This window comes from Mesoplodon bidens (genome assembly GCF_964165515.1).
Source record: "Mesoplodon bidens genome assembly, chromosome: 8".
Taxonomy (NCBI): Eukaryota; Metazoa; Chordata; class Mammalia; order Artiodactyla; family Ziphiidae; genus Mesoplodon; species Mesoplodon bidens.
Window position 1 is genome coordinate 20,662,874 of NC_138165.1, and position 27,825 is coordinate 20,690,698.

At 38.3% G+C, this 27,825-nt stretch overlaps 1 protein-coding gene across 2 annotated transcripts in view; it reads left to right on the top strand.

Moving 5' to 3' along the window:
- Nucleotides 1-27,825, top strand: part of CCDC141 (coiled-coil domain containing 141) — a 220,362-nt gene that overhangs the window by 115,100 nt on the left and 77,437 nt on the right. For both annotated transcript variants that reach the window (XR_014016451.1, XM_081241858.1), the window contains exons 8-9: nt 2,210-2,404; nt 18,040-18,212. Coding sequence is in view for 1 of the 2 variants with exons in the window: in XM_081241858.1 (XP_081097984.1) it covers nt 2,210-2,404; nt 18,040-18,212 (368 nt within the window). In the remaining variant the exon portion in view is untranslated. The remainder of the gene's footprint in view (nt 1-2,209; nt 2,405-18,039; nt 18,213-27,825) is intronic.

Consider the following 27,825-nt stretch of genomic DNA (forward strand, 5'->3'; position numbering starts at 1 on the left):
TTGTTCCAGCCGGAGTATTGGTCCCCTGAGATGATTAGCAAACAAATGGTTTCTTGGTCAAAGGAGTTTGTCCAAAATGTTTCACACCACGTTTTCCTCTAGGAGTCTCAGTGCATGTTAACATAGTAAAAATTCTAAGAAGCACTACAGTAAAGAAACCTGCTTTATTTTGCTTATCTCATATTATTGATCAATACATAACACTGACCAGTACATTTGGAGAAGGCTTCCACTATTGTTATTTTAGAACTGGGAAACAGGAATTCCCATAAATAATGAACAAATTTTGGGGCACTAATGAACCATGGTAAAACTGACGGGAAGAAAAGTGGGACTAATATTTAGTGAGTGCTTATTATGTATGCCAGAAATTATGCTAACTGCTTTAGAAATATTTGCTTTTTCCTGAAAAGGTTAAAGTAGTGGTTTTTAAGTGGGAGGGATATTTACAGTGCTTTACGAAATAATGTCATGGCACATATTAGCAGTCCTTAAATGGGGACAAATAGCTCTTTAAGAAATGAAGGATCTTGAGAACTCACGTAGCCCATCTTCATGCCTAAGAGTATTGCTTTTGCACTTACTGAGAAATTTGGAGATTCTGGAGTCTCTCTACCCTCAGTTCCCTGGAATGTAGCATTGTATACAAACCTGTGAATAGTCCTACTTCTGCTACTTATTGGATATGTAACCTTGAATAACATATTCCTCTGAGCTTGTGTAAGTACTAGGAAAATAATAACATCTAACCTAAGTTTGTGAGGGTTTTCCTTACAAAACATAAGCTGGTAATTGGTGCTCAAAAAAATGCCAATGCCTTAAGCTACCATACTTATTCTTGCATCCACTGACGAAAATATTTTTCTCTTACACAATTATTAGAACAGGTTCTATGAAGTCCATAAAATAATGTGTACAATTTCTATTTTCAGCATCTACCAACTGTGATTTGAAATGGTACCATTTTGTGTGTATGTACGTGTATTTGTGTGTTTGTAGAAGCAGCATGTATTTAATACACTTCATAATGCAGTATATATAAAATTATATTAAATAGCAGTTTACGTATTGTTAAGGAAAAGAACTATATTTTATTCTTTCTTTATATTCCCCAAGACATCTATCCTAGCATGGTCCCAGGTACACAGTATTTAGTTGTCTTGTGAAATAAATGAATGGAAATGATAGTGGTAAATTGCACTAAAATTGTATTATTTTATACAATATAATGTAACAAATGTAACTTAATAATAGGACATTTTGCACTGGGGAGCAAGCCAGGATGGAGTCAGACTGTGATTTTTAAAATTTGGTGATAAACTTCTGATGCTTTAACAAACAGCATATGCTCACTGCTCAGTCTCAGCTGAGATGGGTACCAGAAAATTTGCTAACAAGACTCCTATGTTAGAGATAAGCATTATTTTATGAAACTAGATCTGTCTTCAGTTCTTTTGCAAGAAATTTGAATTTCCCTTCAAATAAATTGAATGTTAATATGTTTGATTTACTTCAGCTCTTATTATTTTCTTTCTTCTCTATTTACTGTTTTTCACCCTCATGCAATAGAAAGTAAAAAACTACCTCTTTTCCTTTGTTGAAATGTTTATAAATCGTTAATAGTGAAACATTGAGAGGTGAAACTGGGGTCAGGATGGAGAGAATACTGCACAATAACAGCTATTAACTTTGTGCAGAGTAACAGGTCTTAATTTCAGTTCTAAGTGTAGGCAGATGCACAAACAACCATATACTATGAGATTTCCCTTCCTTTCTTGTGCATATTTGTCCACATTGCCAGTGAGACTAAATTGTGGGAGAGAAATGTTTTTATACTTAAATGAATAAAAATGAGTTAGAGATTGAAAAATACTGATGACCATATTTTGGGTATATTTTCAGGTATTGTTAAGGGAAATGGCAAGTGACCTGAATTCAGGGCAACCAGACCCTCCATCAATCACACATCCCAATTGACCTGCCCCTTTCCACTACCATCCCCTCTCCCTTTTTAACCTCTTTTCTGTGTCTCTTTCTTTTTTTACCTACGTCTTGTTACTCAAACCTGGAATGTAGCATTGACTCCTTTATGATTTGAAAATAGTGACAGGTTGCTGATACATTCAACACATGTAAATGTCCTCTGAGTCTTACCAGAGATTCCAAAGGGGAGGATGTGTAAAATAAACTGAAGAGTGATCTCTTGTAGGAATGGAATTCCGCAGTGGAGAAGCTGAAGAGTGAGGCACTGGGGATTCTGCTCTCCAAGGAGTATGTGGAGAAAGAACACCTACAGCTCTCTAACCAGAAACTGAATTGGCTTCAAGAGGAATTTGGTCAGCTCATGGTGGAAAGGAAAACCTGGTTAAAGAAGGCAAATGATTTTTTTAACAGCGCGAACAAGGTCAGTGTGAGGTGAAGCTGGTAATTTTAGGTCATCAGGGCAAACCAGTAAGAGACCCATGACTTCAACAGGCTGGAGCACATCACAGAAATCTCAACTCCACTTAGAGTTTCAAAATTGATAGCAGCAAAAAGGAGCTTTTAAAATATATTCCTACTCTGGCCATTATTTTGTACTCAAAACTAAGAGATTCTGTGCTTTCACATGTAAAAGGTCACTGAAAAAAAAAAAAACAGGAGAATTTTATCTTAGAGCTCTCATTGTTCTATTTGAGGTGGACATTTGTGCCAACATGGTAGTGCTTCTCCTGGAGGAAGGGAATTATCATAAAATATATCAAGGTTAACCAAAAAAAACCTTGAAACTTTTACCAAAAAATCTTTCTCTTTTTAAAAATCCTCTTTCATTTATTAGCTGAAGATACGTAAATATTGCAGGTTTTTGGCATGCAAACCATAAGGCTCTGGTTGACTGCCCTGCCTTGGTTTGCCTTTTTTTTTAATTGGAGTATAGTTGATTTACAATGTTGTGTTAGTTTCAGGTGTACAGCAGTGATTCAGTTATACATACATATATATCTTTTTTTTCAGATTATTTTCCCTTATAGGTTATTAAAAACTACTGAGTATAATTACCTGTGCTATACAGTAGGTCCTTGTTGGTTATCTGTTTTATATATAGTAGTGGGTATATGTTGATCCCAAGTTCCTAATTTATCTCTCCCCACACACTTTGTAAATCAGCCAAAGGGAGATCTTTTTTTTTTTTTTTTGCGGCACGCAGGCCTCTCACTGCTGCGGCCTCTCCTGCTGCGGAGCACAGGCTCCGGACGCGCAGGCTCAGCGGCCATGGCTCAGGGGGCCCAGCCGCTCCGCGGCATGTGGGATCTTCCTGGACCGGGACATGAACCCGCGTCCCCTGCACCAGCAGGCGGACTCCCAACCACTGCACCACCAGGGAAGCCCCCAAAGGGAGACCTTGCTTTGGACTGTTTCCAGGCCTTCTTGAGTGAGAGAAGTGCTCTATTTTCATTTAAGATTGATTGTAGCAGGTGGCTGTTACTGCGTGGTAATGTTCATGTGTTCACATCACTTGAGTATCTGAGGATGGTGATAATGTTTGAAAAAATGTCTGCCTTTCTCAATCGAACATACACCTTCAAACTGCCTTATTGGAATTAATACCTTAAATTTCACTGATGTAAAACTGGGCAATGTGACAGAAAATGAATGGGGTACCCACAGAGGATAGGTATATTGTGATTTAAAGTCATAACATCAGCAATCTGAATACAGTGTCCTGGTAGGTATCAAAATTGTTACTTAATTTTGAATTTTTTACTAATAGGAAACTTGGAAAGCATGAACAGTAAAGTTCCAAAATAGAGGTGCTAGAATTATGGTAGCAAAAAAAAACATGTCAAAGAAATATTTGTCAAATTATTATTGTTTGGGATTTCTTTGTTTTAAGAGAAGAAACATAATTTCTGGAGCTGTTGAGCTAAGTAAATGGTAAGTGCTGGTTAAATTTCTCTTCAATAGTCCTGATTTTGAATAAGAGATTTTTTTTTTTTTTTTTTTTTGGCGGTACGCGGGCCTCTCACTGTTGTGGCCTCTCCCGTTGCGGAGCACAGGCTCCGGACGCGCAGGCTCAGCGGCCATGGCTCACGGGCCCAGCCACTCCGCAGCATGTGGGATCTTCCTGGACCGGGGCACGAACCCGTGTCCCCTGCATCGGCAGGTAGACTCCCAACCACTGCGCCACCAGGGAAGCCCTGAATAAGAGATTTTTTAACTTACATTACACTCTCATTCTACAGAATGAGTGGGTCATCTTCCAGTTAGTTAATGCTGTTTTTAAGGAAAACAGTTATAGAACATGTTGCTATGATAAAATGCTTCTAGCGTAAGCCCTATACTTTATAGTCCTGCAAAATGGAGAATTTTTCTCTCTCTCTCTCATTCTCACTCCCTCACTCTTGCTTTCTCTGCTGTCATTATCTGGTAGCTTACCAGGGAAATTTTTCTTTTTACATTATTCTTGGGCCTTGAGGGAGGAGGAATGATATCTCTTGCAATAGTAATTTTTAAAAAATTGAAGAATGGAGTGGTTACTTTTTCAAGCTTATACGCTAATTAAGGTCAAATCCTAACAAATTCTGTTTCTTAACCCCAAAGACTTGACTTCTAGATCCTGTTTCATCATTTGAATGCCCATGGCATTCAAATTATAATTAGTTCAGTTGGGACTTATCCATACTATAGAATTCTTTATAACCAAGTAGTACTTCGAAAGGTTTAGAATTTATTTTCCCTTTTCAAAGCATCAGGGAAATAATTTCCAGCTCCAAATCTAAGAATTCAGTTTGAAAGGTGATATATACTTTTACCTCAGCAAAAATGGAAGCTGGAGTTTGGAAAGTAGATGTTTAAATCATGACTCTTGAAATGAGTTATTTACCATATTATTAAGAAGCAATAAATGATGAAATAATATAGTAAATAAATCCGTTTAAATTAAAGAAGGAAATTCTTCTCAAGGCTTGTAAATGGCATTTTTCTTTTTGATTTATATTGTAGAATCTCCAAATTTTATAAAATTACCATTTTACCCCATTCTGGGCATAACACTCATAAATAACCCTAGTTAAAATAAAGCACTGGATTTAAGGTATTAATATAAATTCAAAATCCCTTAAAATATTTTTTTCTAGTCTGAAAGTTTTGTTTTCACTAGTGAAGGAGTATTTTCAGTTTACATCTTCAATTTATCTCCAAAGCACTGAACTTTCCTTTTGAGAATTCACTTTATTGTGCCTTGAGGGCTCTGGGTTTTTCTGATTGTGATCGTCTACGTGCTGCCAACAGCTGTGAGGTGTCTGAGCCTTTTCACCCAACTTTCCAGCTAACATATTAACTTGCCACAGTTCATGGATGCTCACAGAAGACATGTGACTTCTGACTCAGTTTTGAAAGACTTTATTAAGCAAAGCAAAAGAGGTAATCAGAGTGTCAAATGTCACATCAGTTCCCCAAGTCCCAGTTACCCAGGGGGCGATGCAGATGGACCCCAGTGGATGAGGGCACTGCTGCAGGGAAAGAATCCTAAACTCGGGGAATTGGCTGTTTTATAGCAAACAGTAAGCAAGCCTGCTCTTTGTCTCAGAGGAAGATGTTCCTTCAACCCTCAAGATTGCAAACCCAACACTGAGAATGGCCCAGATAAAGAGGGGTCAGATATACAGATTGCCAACAAACACATGAAAGAATGCTCAACATCATTAATCATTAGAGAAATGCAAATCAAAACTACAATGAGATATCATCTCACACCAGTCAGAATGGCCATCATCAAAAAATCTAGAAACAATAAATGCTGGAGAGGGCGTGGAGAAAAGGGAATACTCTTGCACTGTTGGTGGGAATGTAAATTGATACAGCCACTATGGAGAACAGTATGGAGGTTCCTTAAAAAACTAAAAATAGAACTACCATACAACCCAGCAATCCCACTACTGGCATATACCCTGAGAAAACCATAATTCAAAAAGAGTCATGTACCACAATGTTCATTGCATCTCTATTTACAATAGCCAGGACATGGAAGCAACCTAAGTGTCCATCATTGGATGAATGGATAAAGAAGATGTGGCACATATATACAATGGAATATTACTCAGCCATAAAAGGAAACTAAATTGAGTTATTTGTAGTGAGGTGGATGGACCTAGAGTCTGTCATACAGAGTGAAGTAAGTCAGAAAGAGAAAAACAAATACAGTATGCTAACACATATGTATGGAATCTAAGGAAAAAAAAAAGGTCATGAAGAACCTAAGGGTAAGACAGGAATAAAGACACAGACCTACTAGAGAATGGACTTGAGGATATGGGGAGGGGGAAGGGTAAGCTGTGACAAAGTGAGAGAGTGGCATGGATATATATACACTACCAAATGTAAAATAGATAGCTAGTGGGAAGCAGCCACATAGCACAGGGAGATCAGCTCGGTGGTTTGTGAACACCTAGAGGGGTGGGAGGGAGGGAGACGCAAGAGGGAAGAGGTATGGGAACATATGTATATGTATAACTGATTCACTTTGTTATAAAGCAGAAACTAACACACCATTGTAAAGCAATTATACTCCAATAAAGATGTTAAAAAAAAAAAAAGATCAGAGTCAGGCATTCTTGACATACCAGTAAGATGGGTAGGAGCAGTGGAGACTCACCCCACACATGCAAATAAGGATGTTAGCACTATGAAAAAAAAAGAGAGCATCGGGGCTTTAAAAGAAGAAACTTACCTCGAAAACTAATTTCCCTCTTGATAAATGGAATCATTTTTTAGCAAACAACGTCTTGTTCCAAATTTGTTAAAGCTAGGTCAATAGTCTTCAATTTCTGTGTCAAATACCAGTGTGAAAAAATGTTAGTGCCATGGGTAACATATGAATTAGTGAATGTAACAGCTTGAGTGTTTTTGCTCAGTAAAATGCAAAACATATGATTTTTTTTTATATAAAGTTAGCTATTCTTTTTTTTTAAAATTTATTTATTTATTCTTGTCTGTGTTGGGTCTTCATTTCTGTGTGAGGGCTTTCTCTAGTTGTGGCAAGCGGAGGCCACTCTTCATCGCTGTGCGCAGGCCTCTCACTATTGCGGCCTCTCTTGTTGCGGAGCACAGGCTCCAGATGCGCAGGCTCAGCAGTTGTGGCTCACGGGCCCAGTCGCTCCGCGGCATGCGGGATCTTCCCATACCAGGGCTCAAACCCGTGTCCCCTGCATTAGCAGGCAGACTCTCAACCACTGCGCCACCAGGGAAGCCCAAAACATATGATTTTTGAGATAACCTTTAACTTTTAAAAATTTTGTTAAAAAGAAATGAATGTCATAATCTCATCTGCAGAATGGACTACTGTTAGTATGTCTTCCATATCATATTTATTTCTTTTTCATCCGGATTTTTATCATATGTTTCTGGTATTTTCTGTTGCAATCATCTGGAAACCCTCCTTTTTTCCCCTTCTTTCCTTTTATTGTCACCTGTCCCTCTCTCTCTACCAATTCTATCAATATCTAGGGATATTGTTATTTACCAGAAAAAAAGTCACAGTAAGTTTTTAATTGAAGTTGCTAAATAAGTAGTGTGGCAAATTTATGAGAATAATTACCCTTTTTCTTTATGGATTCATTTATTTAATAAATATTTATTGAGCAAGTACTGTGTGTCAGGCACTGTTCTAAATGCTGGGGATATAGCAGAGAATAAAACATACAAAAAAATTGATAAGCGAATGTAATTCCCGTATGTGAAATTCAATAAAATATAATTATCACCTAATTGTCCACATCGGCAAGAGTGCCCACTGCCTTTACTCTGTAGTTTCAGGAGTGAAATTGATTACCTTTTAATCCTGCTAGGGGTTAATGATTACCCAAGGCTCAAGAGTCTTGTTTCTTACCTAGAGAATGTCTAGTCTTTGGCTTGAGGTGTGACCGTTTGTACCTGGAATGAGCAATAGGTGGCGATGTTAGCACACAGGACCTCAGGAGTAGTGTTGCTACTGATGCTTTTTCTTTTTTTTAAATTGAAGTATAGTTGATTTACAACATTATATTATTTTCAGGTGTACAACATAGTGATTCAACGTTTTTGCAGATTATACTACATTTAAAGTTATTACAAAACAATGGCTATATTTCTCTGTGCTGTACAATATATCCTTGTTGCTTATCTGTTTTATACATAGTAGTTTGTATCTCTTAATTTCATATTCCTATCTTGCCAGTCCCCCTCCATCTCCCCACTGGTAACCATTGGTTTTTTTCTCTGTATCTGTGAGTCTGCTTCTGTTTTGTTATATACATTCCTTTGCTTAATATTTTATATTCCACATATAAGTGATAACATAGAGTATTTGTCTTTCTCTCTCTGACTTATTTCACTAAGTATAGTACTCTCTACATCCATCTACATTGATGTAAATGGCAGACTTTCATTCTTTTTATGGCTGAGTAGTATTCCATTATATGTACATACCACATCTTCTTGATCCATTCATCTGTTAATGGACACTTAAGTTGCTTCTGTATCTTGGATATTGTAAATAATGCTGCTATGAACATTAGGGTGCGTGAACTTTTTCAAAACAGTGTTTTATTTTCTTTGGATATATACCCAGGAGTGGGACTGCTGGATCATGCAGTAGTTCTATTTTTAGTTTTTTGAGGAACCTCCATACTGTTTTCCATAGTGGCTGCACCAGTTTACATTCCCATCAACAGTGCACAAGAGTACCCTTTTCTCCACATCCTCACCAACTTTTGTTATTTGTGGCCTTTTTGATGATGGCCATTCGAACAGGTGTGAGGTGATATCTCATTGTAGTTTTGATTTGCATTTCTCTGATGATTAGTGATGTTGAGCATCTTTTCATGTGCCTGTTGGCCATCTGTATGTCTTCTTTGGAAAAATGTATATTCAGGTCTTCTGCCCATTTATTATCAGATTATTTTGATGTTGAATTATATCAGCTGTTTATATATTTCGGATATTAACCTTGTATCGATCATATCATTTCCAAATATTTTCTCTCATTCAGTAAGTTGTCTTTTTCTATTGTCGATGGTTTCCTTTTCTGTGTAAAAGTTTTTAAGTTTAATTAGGTTCCAATTTGTTTATTTTTGCTTTTGTTTCCTTTGCCTTTGGAAACAGATCCAAAATAATATTGCTATGATTTATGTCAAAGAGTGTTCTGCCTATGTTCTCTTCCAGGAGTTTTATGGTTTCAGGTTTCAGGTCATATATTTAGGTCTTTAATCCATTTTGATTTTATTTTTGTATGTGGTGTGAGGAAATGTTCTAATCTCATTCTTTTGCATGCAGCTGTTTAGTTTTCCCAGCACCACTTATTAAAGAGACTGTCTTTTATCCACTGTATATTCTTGTCTCCATTGTTGTAGATTAATTGACCATCGGTGTGTGGGTTTATTTCTGGACTCTCTATTCTGTTCCATTGATCTATGTATCTGTTTTTGTGCTAGTATCGTGCTGTTTTGATTACGCAGCTTTGTAACATGTAGTCTGAAGTCAGGGAGCATGATATTTCCAGCTTTGTTCTTTTTTTTCAAGATTGCTTTGGCAATTCAGCATCTTTTGTGGTTTCATATAAATTTTAGGATTATTTGTTCTAGTTCTGTGAAAAATGTTGTGAGTATTGATTACATTAAATCTGTAGATTGCTTTGGGTAGTATAGACATTTTAATAATATTAATTCCTCCAATCCAAGAAAATGGAATGTCTTTCCATCTCTTTGTAGCATCTTCAATTTCCTTTATCAGTATTTCATAGTTTTCAGAGTATAGGTCTTTCACCTCCTTGGTTAAGTTTATTCCTAGGTATTTTATTCTTTTTGATGTGATTTTAAATGAGATTGTTTTCTTGCTTTCTCTTTCTGATAGTTCATGATTAGTGTATAGAAAAGCAACAGATTTATCTGTATTAATTTTGTATCCTGAAACTTTACTGAATGCTGCTGATTCTTTTCATAAGCCAGATTCAAGTGGAGATTGAGCCAGGTAACTCAAAGAACCCGAGATACTCCCTTTTCATTTTACAGTTATCTGCTGCGTTCGATGAACCTATTTGCTAAATCACTTAGCCACAAATACAAGTACGGGTTGATTGTCAACACTGGATGATAGCTGATTGGAGAAGAGTGTCTCTGGTTACCAGATGTTGCTAAGAGTTATGAGGACATGCATGAAATGCAAACATAGCACCTGTTATCGTAACTCATCTTGATCCCTTCAAATTTTCATCTTTCATGATTATAGATGATCTCATTTCTTATATTTCTAGCATGTTCACAAAAAAGGAGCTCTGGTTAATATGTATTGATCACCCAAAATCTATTTATCATTGTTTAGGGAATGTGGTTTGAATCAGAGATAAATATATATAATATATTTCAAGAGCAGAACAGTATGAGCCTGTATTTATATGACAACGATGACTGAACCTAAAGCTGTAAAACATGACTGATGGGTCACAAAGTTTCAATCCCATGCTTTCCATTCCCAGCCATATGATTCCACTGGGGGAAGCAAGCAGGGGAGACCGAGATTAAAACGACATGGTCTGGTTCTTGGGTGATCGGCCTGAAGGCACAGGTGAAACAAAAAGTTGGGGCAGCCAGAGGAACATAATGGAAGCACTTTGAAATATAATAATTGTTATGGCTTCTACTGCTTCTGCCATCACTGCTGAAAAGTTGATGTCCTTTAAAAAGATGATGTTGCTTTTTCAAGATATTTACAGTGATATAAAACAGTAATGCCTACAGCAACATTATTGTTTCAGACAAACACAAAATAATTAAGCACTGAGTTTGGTACATTTTAAAAAATTTATATACACACTATTCTACCTTTTTCAAAATAGATACATTTTAGCCAAGATGTGAGAAACAATTAACTAAAATGGTCCAGTTGTACTACAGATTGAAAGAAGAAACCTGTCCAAGTAGGAGATCCAAAAAATATTATCCAGAAGGAATTTGTTGAAGTGACACAAATGAATTCAAGAAATTAAGCTAATTGTCACTAGACATCAAGGAAAGTATAATTGCTTTCAGTTTCATAACTCTTAAGCAGCCTGTCTCCAATTTCTCACTTCCAGAACAACTCCCGTTTCTCTTAGAAAAGCAACTTGCTTTTATTCCCTCCCTTCTTCCACATTTGCCTTCAGCTAGTATGTTGTCATGCGTCACGTGGGCACTTGAGCTAAAGCAGTGAAAGATACAATCCTTGCTTTTAAGACCCCATCAGCCTTGTTTAGAGGAGAGACAAGGAAACAGAAGTGTTGTGTGCTGTGGGAAAAGCCATGATGGAGTAAGCCTAGAGCATTAGGGAACACAGAAGAGATCCTTAACCTGACCCAGGGAAAGTGTCAAGCAAGGCTTCTCTTAGAGGAGGGACCAGTGAGCTAAATTTGGAAGGCTGGGCAAGAAGGGATTAAGGGAAGGCTACATGGTACAGTGTTGTTTGGGGAACCTCAGGTAATTTATTTTGCCAGGAGTGTAGGGTATAAGATGGGAGTGATGAGAGGCAAAAAGTGGTAGAAGAGGCAAGGGGTCAGGAACAGTCTTGAATAGCATGCTAGGAAGTTTCTATCTTATGCTAAACCTGTCCTTAAATATGCAGAGATATTAAGGTCTTGCAAAAATCATCAAGAGGCAAACCTCTTCCTGTAGATGCAGATGATATCTTAATTTAATCTGCTCCTGTGATCCCTCTGAGGATGCTTTTAAAACTCGTGGTTTTCGAGCTCAGGGACAGACTGTGTATTTATTTATTTATTTAACATCTTTTTTGGAGTATAATTGCTTTACAATGTTGTGTTACTTTCTGCTGTATAACAAAATGAATCAGCTATATGTGTACATATATCCCCATATCTCCTCCCTCTTGCATCTCCCTCCCACCCTCCCTATCCTGCCCCTCTAGGTGGTCACAAAGCACCAAGCTGATCTCCCTGTGCTGTGCAGCTGCTTCCCACTAGCTATCTGTTTTACATTTGGTAATGTATATATGTCGATGCCACACTCTCACTTCGAGGGACAGGCTATTTAAACCACAGTAAACATTTGATAAAGATGGCTAAACTATTAACATACAATTATTAACTATCTATCTAAAATAGAAAAAATATCAAAATCAAGGAATACCTTTAACATCTTACATTTCTCATGAAAGCCCACAACTCAGTCTACATTTAATAGTCTTATCATTAAGACACTCAGTTTTGTTGTCACTCACTCATGAATATCTTTCACAATAAAGCTATCAACTGGGGCTTCCCTGGTGGCGCAGTGGTTGAGAGTCCGCCTGCCGATGCAGGGGACACGGGTTCGTGCCCCGGTCTGGGAAGATCCCACGTGCCGCGGAGCAGCTGGGCCCATGAGCCATGGCCGCTGAGCCTGCGCGTCCGGAGCCTGTGCTCCGCAACGGGAGAGGCCACAACAGTGAGAGGCCCGCGTACCGCAAAAAAAAAAAAAAGAAAGAAAGAAAAGAAAACCAGAAATTATAAAGTGACTAGCTGTCTAAAGTTCTACTTATGGGTCTAGTTTATATATCTCTAAGGTGGACTCATCTCAGAAAAAGTAAGAAATGGTCAATATATAAAGTTTCTCCAATTCCTTGTTAACCAAAGGCTTCAGATGCACTCCACTTTCAATCCCAAACGCTTTCTTGTCCAGTGTTTTTCTTAGCTTTCCAAATTGTGAGGTAAAACCCTGCTTTAGGTACTTGTGATTTTAAACACCTCTCAGTAACATCACTGATCAAGCTTGTAACACTTGTCGGAGGGAGTTCTGGGGCCCAGATGCAACAACTTTGAAGAGGCAAGGAATAAGCCAGAGCAGTAATAGGAGGCAGCAGGTATCAGGAGCTGAAAATTACATCACCCTATTGCCCCCGTCTTCATGGCATTTGAAATCTTGGACAGGACCTTAATTAGGAATCAGCTTGCCAAACTGTGAGCCACCAGAAGTTATCTCAGGTAATGTTTAGGAAGACACTGAAGCTTTTGGTCTTTTAAAAAACTGAACCCAGAGGAAAATTGAATCTCTGCAGATAGTGGAGTTCAGTGCTCTAATTAGAAGCTGAGTTAAGTTTTGCATCCTTGGTAATTATAAAGGTTCTGACCAAACTCATTCTCCAGCCTTGCGATTCATGAAAGGAAGTGTTCAGGGTTCTACAGTGGTTTTTGTTTTCTTTCTTTTAATGTTGATTCTCTTCAAATTACTCAAGAAGTAAACAATATTACTTATTAAACATCTTTGTGAAACAGCACGATATAAGAATTATGCTGCATGATTCATGGTTCCTGCTAAACATTAATCTCATAGATATTTTTAAAGGAATCAAATGTGCCAAGTCTTGATATCATCTCTGTTTGATTTGGTGCAGCCTGCTTGGGATCCTGTGCTTAACAAGGGAAAAAGGAAAGATATTTATTAGCATCTTAGAACACAAAACCTAAGCAACTCCTTACTCTTTCCCAAACCAGGGCAAAAAGAGCTGATTCATCTCCTCCTTGTCTGCTTGAGAACTGAGTGGTGCCATATAAAATAGTCAAGGAGAGCTAGAACCCAGAGGGAGAAAATATTATCCTTGTGCCTATATCCTTGTTTATTCCAGTCCATTCATAAAACCTCTATTTGACTTTCACCCAAGGTTTGAAGAAAGAGGGGGATGTGAAGGAAAAAAACCTAAATGTAAAATATTAATTCCAGAGGCATTTATGTGGAGGTCACAGTGTTCTTGCTGGAAATAACCTGTTCTGTACCATGTGTGCAACAAAGAGATTCTTTCCAGACTGGATCCAGTATATCAGGTTCCTTACGGATCTGGTAAATACACAAGCACTCAGTTCTATTCTGGGGGTAGATTAAGTGAGAACAATGATACTTAGATCATTTTCTGTGTGGGAATAAGAGAAACAAGCTTTGCATATGATTCAGACAATCACAGACAGTATAATCTTGAAAGAGGTCTCCTCTTAAAATTAAGAAATTTAACTATATCTGTGTCTGTAGATTATTCCCATTAGGGTTAAGTTAGGATTAAGGGTAAGGAATAAGCTCTCTTACAGCATCCAGCCCATCTTACCTTTAGTAGATCTTTGTAAATATATTCGTTGAGCTCATGAAGGAAAGAAATCACTCACCTCCTTTCTACTGCTATAGTTCTCTTAAGTGTGATACATAGAGCAATTCATAAATACTTTCCTGACACTTTGATATTTCTGAGAAAAAGCTCTGGAAGAAAATCTGGCTATTTTCATTCTAAGTTATGGGTTACACTGGTCCTTGATCTACCACCTCCTCCTTCTAGTGAATGTTTAGCTCTTCAATTTATTTCCGTGCCATTAGGAAATGATACTTTTATGAAAACCTTCAGGAATAGGGTGGAGTCACATCACACATGCGTTTAATGTACAAGTGGCTTTAGAATCTAACTCCTATGAAGATGAGACCAGTGACCAAGGATCTGAGAGTAGCAGCTGTTCAGTGGGGACACAAGGAGAAAAAGCCACATAGGATGAGTGACAGGCAGCAGGTGGCCGTGCTCTTCTCAGTGATTTTTCAAAGATGTGTCTGATCAGTCAAGATTTAGAGTAAGAACCAGCAAATATTTTCTGAGTACTTACTACATTTCCACCATCGTGCCCTTGTTACTTTCATATGTTTTCCTTCTTTAATTCTCAACAATAAACATGATATTTATTAAGGTTATAATGGCTTAATATTAAGATAGAATGGACTTAAACTTACAGGCAAGAAAAGCACTTTTGAAGTCTGTATCCCTTCCCCATTCACGGTAAGAACTTGAGAATTATCTTAAAGAAAGAATGAAGTGAATGTCCTGACATCTAAGTATAGATTTATCCTTATTTCTTCCTTTATCCTAGCTCAGTGTCCTAAGTGTGAGTATGTATTACTATAAGCATATATTAAACTTTAAGCATGACTTAAGGGAGTTCATGATTATTTTGACTACACCAGATTTTTGCTTTAGGCACTGACTTTAAAACTAACCCTTTATTAACAAGGGACTCCAATTTATTCAAAATAAGCAATAAAATTAAAAATATAAAATAAAATTCCAGAAACAGTGGTTATTGCCTAGTGGTGTTTCAGTGTGTTATGGAAAGATCCAGGAAGCAACTCAAATCATCTTTTCTAACATCAGCATCTTGAGACATTTGGCTCTCTTGCCAACTGCGGGAAAGAAAAAGGATCAGATAAGGAAGAGTTCTTCAGGTTCAAAGTGTCTTTAATAAAGCTATCTTTCTTTTACAGTCCTATAAACATAAGAGAAATAGCTCAATCTTTCTCTGTATCCTTTCTCACCTGTAAGAAGGAAAAGTAGACACTATTTACAAAAAGGAAGTTTTAAAATCCTACCTTTTCCACCTAAGATTAACAGTCTTCTTGGAAATGGCCCTGTCTCATAAACCTGCCATAGAAATCCTTTGCTACATGGCACCATAGCCCAGGATTTAAGAGCAGAGCCCTCGGGGCCAGATAGATTGAGTACAAATACCGGATCTGTCCCTTAGCACAAGTATGACTTGGTGAAATTTATTTAACTTCTCTGAGACACAGTTTCCTCAGTCATATAAAGGGGATAACTTCTTGCTCCCTCCCATGGCTCTTAAGAACAATATGCCCGGAACTCAGCAGACGATCAGAAATATTTGTTGACGAAATGAAAAGTAATTGTGAAACACGAAATAGAGAAGAAGCACATAGTTCTCATTAAACTGTAGTGATTATTTGTATTACTTCCTATCATCTACTAAATAAATGGGAATGAATTTGCTTTATACACTCTCAGTAAATGCAGATTCAGAAGACATGAGGACATTGGTGGGAAAACAGAATCTCAACATATAAGTCATATGACAGTATCTGAAAGATTTCATTTGTAAATTCAAATTTTGTCCAGTCCCAATTCTGCCATTAAAACTCACTCCCTTTGGTGTGGAGAAAAGGGAACCCTCCTAATGTTGGTGGGAATGTAAATTGGTGCAGCCACTATGGAGAACAGTATGGAGGTTCCTTAAAAAACTAAAAATAGAGTTGGCATATGATGCAGCAATCTCACTCCTGGGCATATATCCAGACAAAACTATAATTTGAAAAGATACATGCACCCCAATGTTCACAGCAGCACTATTTACAATAGCCAGGTCATGGAAACAACCTAAATATCCATCGACAGATGAATTCATAAAGAAGATGTGGCACATATATACAATGGAATATTACTCAGCTATAGAAAAGAATGAAATAATGCCAGTTACAACAATGTGGATAGACCTAGAGATTATCATACTAAGTGAAGTAAGAAAAAGACAAATATCATATGATATCACTTATGTGGAATCTAAAATATGACACAAATGAACTTATCTATGAGACAGAAACAGACTCAAAGACATAGAGAATAGACTTGTGGTTACCAAGGGGCAAGGGGGGTGGAGGAGGGAAGGATTGGCAGTTTGGGATTAGCAGATTCAAACTATTGTATACAGCATGGGTAAACAAGTTTTTACTATATACACAGGGAACTATATTCAATATCCTGTGATAAACCATATATATATATATATATATATATATATATATAATTGAATCACTTTACCGAACAGCAGAAATGGACACAACATTGTAAATCAACTATACTTCAGTAAAGTTAAGAAAAACAACAACAACTCACTCCCTTCAAAGATGGCCAGGTGCAGGGGTATGGGTGCTGTTACACAGGTCCACGGCTGTAACCTCTACCTTTGGCTTAAACTGTGTTCCCTCAGCATCATCCCAGCCTTGCTCCCCTCTCTGGTCTCTCTCAGTTCTCAGTGGTAGTCGACTCATGAGACCATTGCTCTCATTGTGGGGTCTTCCTAGTTCACCTGGTGGCCCCCTGCTGAGCTCACTGGCTTCCACTGTAACAACCCAGGAAGGCTAGGCTTCAGGTCCCTGCTGACTGTGGCCCAGTCAAGCTTCCTGGGATAGGACTGTTCTTCAGAGTGGTGTGGAACACCCTGTAAGGTGGCTTCTTCCAGTACAGCCAGAGGGCAACGTGGCAAGAGCTCCCTTGCTGTTCACCTTCTCTTCAACTTACCTAACTCATCTCCTGCTCTCCAGGCCCAAGTTCACAGATGGGCTCTCAGGAGACCTATGAAGACCATGGCGCTCTGATCTCTTTTTTCCTCATATTGCCACAGTCTTCTTTTACTGCTTTTATGTCATATATTCCCCCTTCTTAATGCCAACTAGGCCTTAATGGCCAAAAGGATAGCTCCTCTCTACTCTACGTTAATTCTATAAGCTTAATCCCCCATACCTGGTTGTTGATCTGCTAATAAAGGAAGAAAATAAAGAAATTCAAAAATCTTCTCTCAAGACAGTATCTTGGTTTGCAAGGTGATGTTTTTTCCTGCATAATCCTGTTTTACATGTCAGAAGCTAAATATTACCTTGGTCTTAGTCTTTGCACTGTTTCAGAACCAAATTCCAATCTTCTCTATAGACAAACGGATGCCTTGGATGGAGCAGGCAGACGATCTTTTACTCAGAAAGGCAAGGGAAAAAAGCCCCCAAATTTTTTGCATACTTCCCCATGGTGTTTCAGGTTCAGAGTGCGATTTATTGGGAATTTTTAAAAAGAATATTACAGAGATATTCAGGTTATGAAAGTCTGCATAATATTTTTAAAACATCTCATCTGTTAGTTGTATCCAGTACAGAATGTGCAAAAAATAAACCTGGCTCTCCAAATTTTATCTAGTTATAACTGTGTTGTATAGGTACATTCTCATTGTAAACCATTTTGGTAATTTTATGGGGTTGACATTTATCTGTGCTGAACTAAACTACGATCAGTTTCCCTAAATGGAGCCTTAAAACTATACAGCTATTTTCTAAGACTCAGATTGTTGTTTTTGGTTATGATCAAACCAATAAATTGAACAGGCTGGTTTAATCTCTAGTATTTTGTGTGCACATTGATGTAGACTTTAAACTAGATGAGCAGAAAATGAAAGTATGTTTTCTTTGGCAGGCATTTGATGTACTTGGAAGAGTTGAAGCTTACCTTAAGCTCCTTAAATCAGAGGGTTTAAGTCTGCCTGTCTTGGCAGCGAGGCATGAGGAATTACACAGAGAAATTAAAGACTGCACAGCTGATGCTTTGCAAGAGGGACAAGCCTTAATCAACCAGCTAGCCTCCTGTAGGTAAGTGAAGTCTATTTCTTCCTCCGAGTGACAAGCTTTCTCACAGTTTCCACCGTCTGTTAAAAAATAAGTTGCATGATTTTTTTTCCTACTTCTGATGTTTTACTGCATTATGACATGGCTTAAAAGTATCTATTGAATTTTGGTCAACAGTAATTCTGAACACAGCATTGCTCATCCAGAAGTGAGGCTATATTCTGACCTGAGGGCCTGAAGATGCTAAAGCTTTCTTTCTATGAGTTTCTGAGGAGGGAGGAGGGAAAGAACAAAAGAAGAGACAGAACTTTCCTTCTGTGTACTTTTTATATTCTAGCATCTCCGTGGGATTTCGTCCTCCCTTTTAATTCGTAAGCCTTGAGTCTACTCTGTCCCTTTTTTCCTTTCTGGAAAAAATAAAGTTCTAGAATTCCCTTTCATTTATGAGCTTGATGGCTCACCAAGCAAAACCCTAAGTAAAAGATGACATTATTATTAATTAATAATAATTGCATTTTAAAAAATTGAGAGCCCACCAGATGCCTGGCACTGTCTCAACAGCTTTAGAAGCATTGTCCCATTAATCCTCACAGCAACTCTACAAGGCACAGAATATACTATTAATGTTCTTTTCACAAGCAACTGAGACACAGAGAGGTTAAGTAACTTGCAAAAGGTCATGCAGCTAGTTAGTTAGTGGCAGAGCCAGAATTTGAATTCAAGTGCATGGATCCAGATTAATGGTCTAGTGCATCCTAGACCACCTGCTCTTAACCAGTGTGCTAGGGTGGGTTGTTTTTATGAGCACATTCAGGGAGTATATCAGTGTGATATACTTTGGTATATCTTAGAGATGGGTGGGAATGAGGAGAGAGAAGGACCTTGAGAAGCAGAAAGAGAATGCAGTGAGAACATATGATCAAGAATAGGGCTTGGAAGACAAAATGGAGATGACAGAAAGAGCAGATGATGGAACAGATACTGACTAGGAAGAAATGATGGCAGGGCTTATGTTTTGACAGAGAGAGACAAAAAAAATTCTGCAAATGGGTAAGCCCTGTTTTTATCTTCCATATCCACAATCCCCTTGAAACTCGAAGACATTCAATTTGAGGAACAATGAAATAGGTCAAATGTGGTAAAAATTATTTTATTTCTGTTTAAACCCCTTCTGCTCTATTTTAGACATGTTTACAAGTGTTGATTTGGTAAGTTTGGGTTTAGGGAATTTTCTTTTCAGAAGATAATCTGAGTCCAGACAGATACATTTAACCAGGGCTTATGAAGGTTGCTATGGGACCATGCAAAGTCAAGATCAGAAATAATCCAAGATATTCCAGCAGGAGCTAAAAAGCTGAGGCTATGAAAAGGGCAAATAATTCTCACCTTTGGAAAACTAACAATAGCTGTAGTTACTAAGTTTCCCTACTTTGGCTCCATGTCATGCGTCAGGTAATGGTGTGTCCACTCGGCTCTAGGAGGACCAGTGTGCTCATGTCTGGCCCCTATGGGTATGAGAGCTCCTTTCTCCCCTCCCCTGCTACAGGTCCAGTCTTCTAGAATGTATGAGTCTTGGACCAGGCAGAAGATATCCTATGGGGTGCCTGGACTTGTTGTGCCTGGACTCAGTGTACCTGTTTGACATTGATCTGAGTCATGTGATGATGGATTAAGTGGTGAGGTCTCCAGTTGTAATTGGGGAATGGTCTCATGTCAGTTTAGTAAGTAGGTCTCAAAGCACAGATACATACTATTTCTCTGTTCAGGCCACTCTTTACTTGTGGTGCTTTACCTGACCTTAGACAGTTTCCTTTCATGTGTGGGTGGGTCAGAAAGCAGCCAAAGACCCCTCCCCAGATCCGAAGATCTGCCCTTGATATGCTGCCCCAGAAATTCTAGGTGACTTGGCCTCCCCTAAGTCTGACCTCTGTATCTTCAAAACAGTACATCCTTTGGACTCTGTTTTGTTCCACTTCCCTGAGCTTTGGTCTGGAAACTACCTCCCAGGCAGCAGGCTGATGCAATCGTAAGGCTCACCTCATTCATTTCCCTTCTCTCAGGGATCACTGTCCTGTGCTACCTGTCCTTCAATGTCTGGGTTGTTTAAGGCACGAGGGTAAATCCAGTCCCTGCTTCTTGACCAGAAACTGAAGTTCCGTATTTAGTTTTGATGCTTAAGTCTTAAGAGTAGGAAAGCTGGTCACAAGTTATGACTGCTAAACTTTATCCTGTTTGTTCTAATCAGTAATGCTTTATTTTCAATACTTAAATATAAGAGAAGTGCTTTTATTTTACATTACAGTCTATTTTCAGGATTCTAGTGATTCTTTTTGGCCATCCATTTTGTAATGGTCGACATGTTTATTTACTTAGCTAGTCTCATTCTTTTTGCCTTCTTTGCTCTTTCTAGTCTTAAATTTTACATATATATTGTTTTTCAAAGGGACATCTATAGTTCTGTTCGTCAGGTTGCAGACTGAGTCTTAATAGAAGAAGTAATAGTTAGGGACCATTTCAAGAAACTTGAATTAATGGTAGGTAACTGGATTAAAAAAAGAAAAATTAGCAGTGTGATTTCTGTCAACATCCTAGATACATGAGCGCTCATAGTAGTTCCAAGGTGTTTGGTTGCCCTGAGATTTCACAATATTTTACAAATCAATACTATTTCCGTTTTGCAGGAGGAACTGAAGGTAAAGTGCAATTGCTACTTGGCAAAGGACATTTTTGATTCAGAGGGTAGACATAGAATAGAAATCCATTAGAAGCTGAATTGAAATGCATTAGAATCTCAGTCGCAAACCAGAGCCACACATAGTTACTGACCTCAATCCCATGCATACCATTTGGGACTTGCTTCCCTTCCTCATCTAATGATTTAACTGTTCAACGACCTGGGTCACCACCATAGGAGAGAAGCAGAAGGAGATTTCAGGTCGCAGACACAGCTGGAGTGAAGGTGGAGTTTAGAATAATGACAATGGAAATAAACATAAATTCCACAGACAAAAGTACATGTTACTGAACATCACAATGGCTTCCTAGACTTCTGAATGCCAGCCACAGTACTAGGACACAAAACACTAAAATTCCTACTATCAGACATTTGAAAACTGGTGTGGATAAGAAGCTTAGGACTTAGTATCAAAGGAGTTTTATTTCATGCATTCTGAGAGCCAAAATAATGCCATGACTTTTAACTTCTCTGAACCTCAGTTTCCTCAATGGTAAAATGGAAATATGCATTTTATAGAGGATGTTTTAATCAAATGCGCTAACACCACTCTGGCATATAGAAAGCCCCCGATAAATAATTGGTTCACTTATTTATTTACCTTCTATACAAAGAGTTTTAAAAGCAAAATATTAAGAGTTACATGGTTGCTTCATATGACTACGGCAGAGTCAGCTGTACCAAATCATATTCCTTTTCACTAACTGGGGAAGGTTATATTAGAAATAGAGCAGATAAACATTTATCTTGAGGTAATAAAGGTAAAATTTAGTATTGGGGCAGATAGGAATTTCAGAGACCCTTAGATCTAATTTTTTTCCAGTTAGTTAATAAAATAGGACTTGAGAAGTTCACATTTATCTAAGATGAAGCTTCACAGTAAATCTGAGAACTTTGTCATTATTTTAGGAACAGATCCACACTGTTTTTCTAACCTGGAATCAAATACCTTTGAAATTGGAGCAGCCTCACAGAATAAATGACGGTTATTTACATGTTTCCTTGCTCTTCTATTTCCTCCCTAATGCTCAGGTGATAATTCTGAGTCATTGTTAAATTGTTTATTATCTTTTCAGAGTGTGATATCTGTGACATAACCTAAGTATACTTTAACATCAAAGGCATTTTAACGCATTCGTTTGCATTTAGTTATGATGCGAGTTACCTATCATGGGATCTGATAATGGTCAAACCAGGCTTACAGAGAGGTTGAAAGCTCTGGATTCCGGCCCCCTCACCTCCTCTTAGGCCTTGCTTGGCATCATCTCTGAGCACTGAGTGTAAAGGTAGCCCAAAGGTACCCTGCTGCCAAAAAGAATACTGCATTTATTAAGCCACAGGAAGCTGTGGTGATTGGAAGTGCTGGGTCGGAGACCTTGTGTGAGGGTGAAGTTTTCCATAATTGGACAAAAACTAGGAACCTCCTTTTTTGTGTTTCTCAGTGAGCTACCAATTCAGAACTCAAAAACAAGGAAACCATAAACAATAGACAACCTATGAACTGGGAAAAAATGTTTGCAAATAATGAGACCAACAAGAGCTTAATTTCCAAAATATACAAACAGCTCATACAGCTCAATAACGAAAAAACAAACAACCCAATCGAAAAATGGGCAGAAGACCTAGATAGACATTTCTCCAAAGAAGACATACAGATGGCCAACAGGCACATGAAAAGATGTTCAACATCGCTAATTATTAGAGAAATGCAAATCAAAACTCCAATTAGGTACCACCTCACACCATTCAGAATGGCCATCATTTAAAAAGTCTACAAATAACAAACGCTGGAGAGGATGTGGAGAAAAGGGAACCCTCCTACACTGGTGGTGGGAATGTAAATTGGTGCAGCCACTTGGAGAACAGTATGGAGGTCCCTTAAAAAACTAAAAAAAAAGCTACCATATGATCCAGCAATCTCACTCCTGGGCATATATCCAGACAAAACTATAATTCAAAAAGATACAAAACTCAAAAACATAGAAACACCCACTAAGACCAGGCTACCTTATAAAGTATTCATTTGGCTTTTCCTGTTGCTTAATTTAAGATTTACAGGTAAACTTGCTTCAACATTGACTCAATTTCTGTTCCTGCATAAAAGACTGTTCCAGTTTTTATTCTACCTTGTTGTGGTGAACTTAAGCTTATAACCCTCATCCTGACTGAACACTTTGCTTTCATATAACCTTAAGTATTGCCCTTTTGCTCTAACACTTATTGTTATTAATTTACTGTTGATTTTTCATATTTTCATATTTTACAGAGAAATAGAAATAGGGGTAAGTTGGGATTTTGCATTCTTTTTACACGATTTTCATTTATGTTGACCACCACTACTTACCCTGTTTGATATTGTGAATGATAATGAACTTTAGACAGAGCATGGTTCATTCAGTCATTCATTTGCTCATTCCCAAAATATTATTGAGTGTCTTTGTAGATCAGGTACTCCCAAGCATCTAATGTGATAGGCGAAGTACCTGCCCTCATGCTGTTTATATTCTGGTGGGAAGAAACAGTCAACCAACAAATAAATCAACAGATGAGATGCTCTTACACAGCAATGAGAACTATGAAAAAAATAAAAAGTGAAATGGACTAGAGAGTGACCATGGGGAGGGGACCATTTTAGACACTGTAGTTGGGAAAAGATTAAGGAGAGGAGCCACCATGCAAATGGCTGGGAGATGAGTGGACCTGGCCGAACAACAGCAAAGGTGTAGCAGAAAGAAGTACAGTGTGGCTGGAGGAGAGCGTGACAAGGGGAAAAGGCATAAGACAAGATAAAATAGTTAGGTGGGAGTTAGACTATGTCCAAGTGCTCGTTGGCAATAAAGGCAACGCTTGTGTGCTTTATCTACATTAACAAATTTTATCCTCAAGACACCCTGTTATACAGATACTTCTATTACCATTGTCCCTGTTTTGCAGGTGTAGAAGCTGGGGCCCAGAGAGGTTCAAATAACTTACCTACTACCTGTCACACAGTGGTAAGGGGTAGAGTGATTGCAGGTCTGAACTGCTCTGTTAGGTTGCTAGCTCTGTCTCCTGTCTTTCAACTTCAGTCATTAGCAAGGAGGCTGACCACTTAGTGAATGTGGATTTTTTTTTTCATTCTAACGCACTTAAAATGTGCTGCATCTGTCTTCTAATTTCAACTCAAATCTCACCTTCCCTGCAAAGTTTTTCTTTCTTTCTGTTTATTTAAAACATTATTGAGCATCCATATGACATACCAGCACTGGGCTTCAAGGATAGTCAAAGATACATAAACCTGGCCCTGAGTCTTCAGCACCTTATTAACGGCCAGTAAGGGAATGACAGGTCAAGGGAGTGTGATCTAGGTCTGAGGAAGCCCTGGGGACAGTGGGTGTTAGGGCCACCTCTTCAGAGAAGAGAGACACAATCCTAAGCTCCTGTGACCAGGATGGGTCACGTGAAGGAGTGAGACTTGAGAAGACCATTGTTGAATTGGATAATCTAAGATGGGTGAAGGGTCTACATCTTCCAGCCAGGATGAACCTAATCAATACCTACCACACAATAGTTTTTTAATTCCTTTGTATTTGTCGGCTCTATCTCACTTTTTACTCTGTGGTGTTCTGACTCATTTCTTAGTTGTTTGACTTGTGACAGCATCATCTCCCCATCCAGACCATGACGTCAGCTTGAGGTCAGCCCTCAAGGTCAACCATGTAGGAAACCTCTTTTATGCTCCTTATCTCGGTATTTACACACTAGGTGACTTGATTTGAAATGTTAGGGGGCTGGTGTGGCATAAAGGAAAGTTTATATCATAGCAAAAATATTTAAAAGATCTTAGGTGGAAAACAAACAAACATAATCCCCGCCCTCCAACAACATAAAACAAAACAAAGAAACAAAGTCAGAAATCCCTTTGTATCCGAGTCATCTATTGTCACATTTTGGAGGAATTCTACCAAGCACTTAAGTACTTAAAATAACTTTTCCTTAAAAAGCTTGATGATATATTTAGATGGTAAATATCAGATACTGAAATTTAGGAAATTGCAAAGTTGAGTTATGACAGTGTTAACTCAGCCACTTTCCAAATATTTTCATGTCTGTATTAAGTTGTTCTCTTTAGGGGTTGAGTAAATGTCATAATTGCGATCTGAATCTGTTACCACTGTTAAGGCTTGTACAATTCTGAAACTCTTAGTATGGAATGCACCCAAAGTTTACCCTTTCTATTAAATGTAGGACTAATTAGATTAGGTTTTTGTAAAATATCTAGGAGTCACTCATTGCAATGTGAATTTATTCATTTATGATACTGATGATATGATGTGAAATAGCAAGGATCCCAGAGTAAGAAGGTCTGAAACTGCAGGGTCTACAGAGGAAGCCTGACTAAAGGGTCAGAAATCTGTGCCTTGGACAGCTGAGGGGGAGTACTCTCCAATGAGAGGGCTTAGAGAGGAAAGAACACCAGAAAGAAGAGAGGAAGAGATGTGAGTGGACAAATAATATGAATAAACTGCTCATTACAGTGTTGTTTGTAATAGTGCAAACCTGAAAACCACCTAAATATTTTCAGAAAATAGGAAACTGTTCCAATAGTTTAAGGGCAAGCACAGTATGGAATAATCTAAGCCAATATCAGAAGAGTGTTTTTGAGGAATATTTGAAGACAGAGAGTCCTCACAATAAAATGTTAAGAAGATAAAGTAGGATCCAAATCACGTATACGGCATCTTACTAACTTTGGAGGGGAAGGGGTGGAAAGGACTGCCAAGAGAAAAACTTTTTGGAAGGAAATACATTAAAATGTATTTTTATATCTTCTAAATTACCTCAAATGAGAATATTTGTCTGGTTAGCTCTTACTGTGCCCCTTTTATGTGAGGATTTATGTCATCAATCAGGGAAAATGTTCAGCAATTTAAATATTGATTTTCTGTTTTTCTCTCTTTTCTCTCCTCCTGTAACTCCCAGTAGAAGAATGTTGGAGGCTCCCAGTCTGTCTTAGATGTCTGAACTATCTTTCATATTTTTCATTCCTTTATCTCTTTGCACTGCGTTCCCAATGAATCCCTCATATTGATTTTTCTCTTTTGTTAATTTTCCCTTTGTTTTCAGCCATTGAATTCTTTTGTTTGTTTTCATAACTATATTGTTTTCATTTCTAGGATTCCTAACTCATTCTTTTTCCTATCCAATTTTGTTTTACTTCTGACTGCTTTTGCTTCAGAGTTTCTTGTTTCTTTATTATGGGTATTCATTTTTCCTTTATCTTTCTGGTGATGTGAGACATATTTATAAAGTCACTTTCAGATTGCTCTACTTACTTTCATTTCTGGGAGAGTACATTTAGCTCTTGATTGTTGAGTGTCTTTTCTTAGGATTCATTTTCCTCATGTGTTTTGAAATTTTAGATTGTCCTTCTGGATGGGAAGTGTTTGTTCTTCAGCTTTATTGTCCTTGCTTTGTTCTCTACTCTTTTTTCTTTCCTCCTTAGCAGCTTTGCAATGACTGACTTCCACCTGAACTCACAGGGTCTCCTGTCCAGAATCAATCTTCTGCTATTTGATCAGGGTCACCCGAGCTCCCATAGAGCTACTGGGGCTCTCAGAGGTGCAGCCAGAGATCCAGGTTGGGGCACAGTCGGGGTTCCTGACTGCTCTGCTATGTCTGATTCCTTGGCTTCAGCAGCAGTGGGCTATAGTGTTTTTCAAACTCCTTTTACAAGAGGGAGAATCCCATCCCTGTTACTGATTTCAGGGAGAGTCCCAGCTAGGGGACCCTTCATGTAGGACATGTTTTGGTCTCTCTGGCCTCATAGGAATGGAACATGTGGGCATCTCTGCATGGATCTGGACCAGAACCCAGGAACCCTGTAGTTTCAGCCCCCCTTACTACTTGCTGTTTCTTTATTGTCATGTGTATACAGGAGATTCATGTGGGTGTGATATATTTGGTGGGCAGTGATTCTCAATGTGTACAACTTAAGTCAGAAAAAAACTATTGTAAAAACATTCATATCACTTCCACAGTTCGAATGGCACTTTTTCAAAGTAGCGATGAAAACTAGATAGTGGCGATTGTTTCCTCCAAAATAGAGATGATAAACATGAAGCATTCCCGTCAAGAGATAAGGAAGATATTTTTTCCCATTTTCAAAGTATAATTTGTCCATAGATAGAAAGAAAAATATGATCAGCTGATTCCCTCTGATGAGATAGAGTGAGCTGCCGTGTGCTTAGCCTCTGGTTCAGCTCCTAATCCAGATGGACTCCCAATAGTAATTTATGAAAGGTTTGAAAGCAACTTGCTGCTCTCAGGAAAGAATCATTAGAACACATTAACATTGAGATTTACTCTCTTCCCGCAGCCCTGGTTTGTAACAGATGCAAAGACAGGGCAACCGCTTCCATAGAGCAAATGTAACAGTCTATTTTTGAGCCAGAAGTCAATATGTCTCTGCTCTCTGGGAGGGAAAAAAAAAATCAATCATTTTTCTTTCCCCCTTCCCTCCCCTCTCCTGGCTCAATGAATAGGGGAGAAAATACTGCCATGATGGAGTTTCTAACAAATGTCTAAAGAAACCTTCACAGTCTGTCGCTCCAGAGTATCTGTGATGCTTAAAGAAGTCAAAGTCAATGTCAGGAATAATCTGATGTACCCCATGCTCGTACTACAGGCAGGAACCATCTAATCCATTCATAGCCAGGCAGCCCAAAGATCAAGCAGTATTTCCAATGCAAGTTACAGAGCCACAGATTGTTAGGCCTAGAAACCTGGTCCACTGGTAGCTCCTCTCCCACCCGCTCAGGCAGCACATGAGCAATGCGGCTTCAGAGTCAGAACAAAATGCCCGGGCACTCCCGTCAACCAAGTTTCTGTTATCCGCCCCCAGTTCTTGTTCCATCATTTATT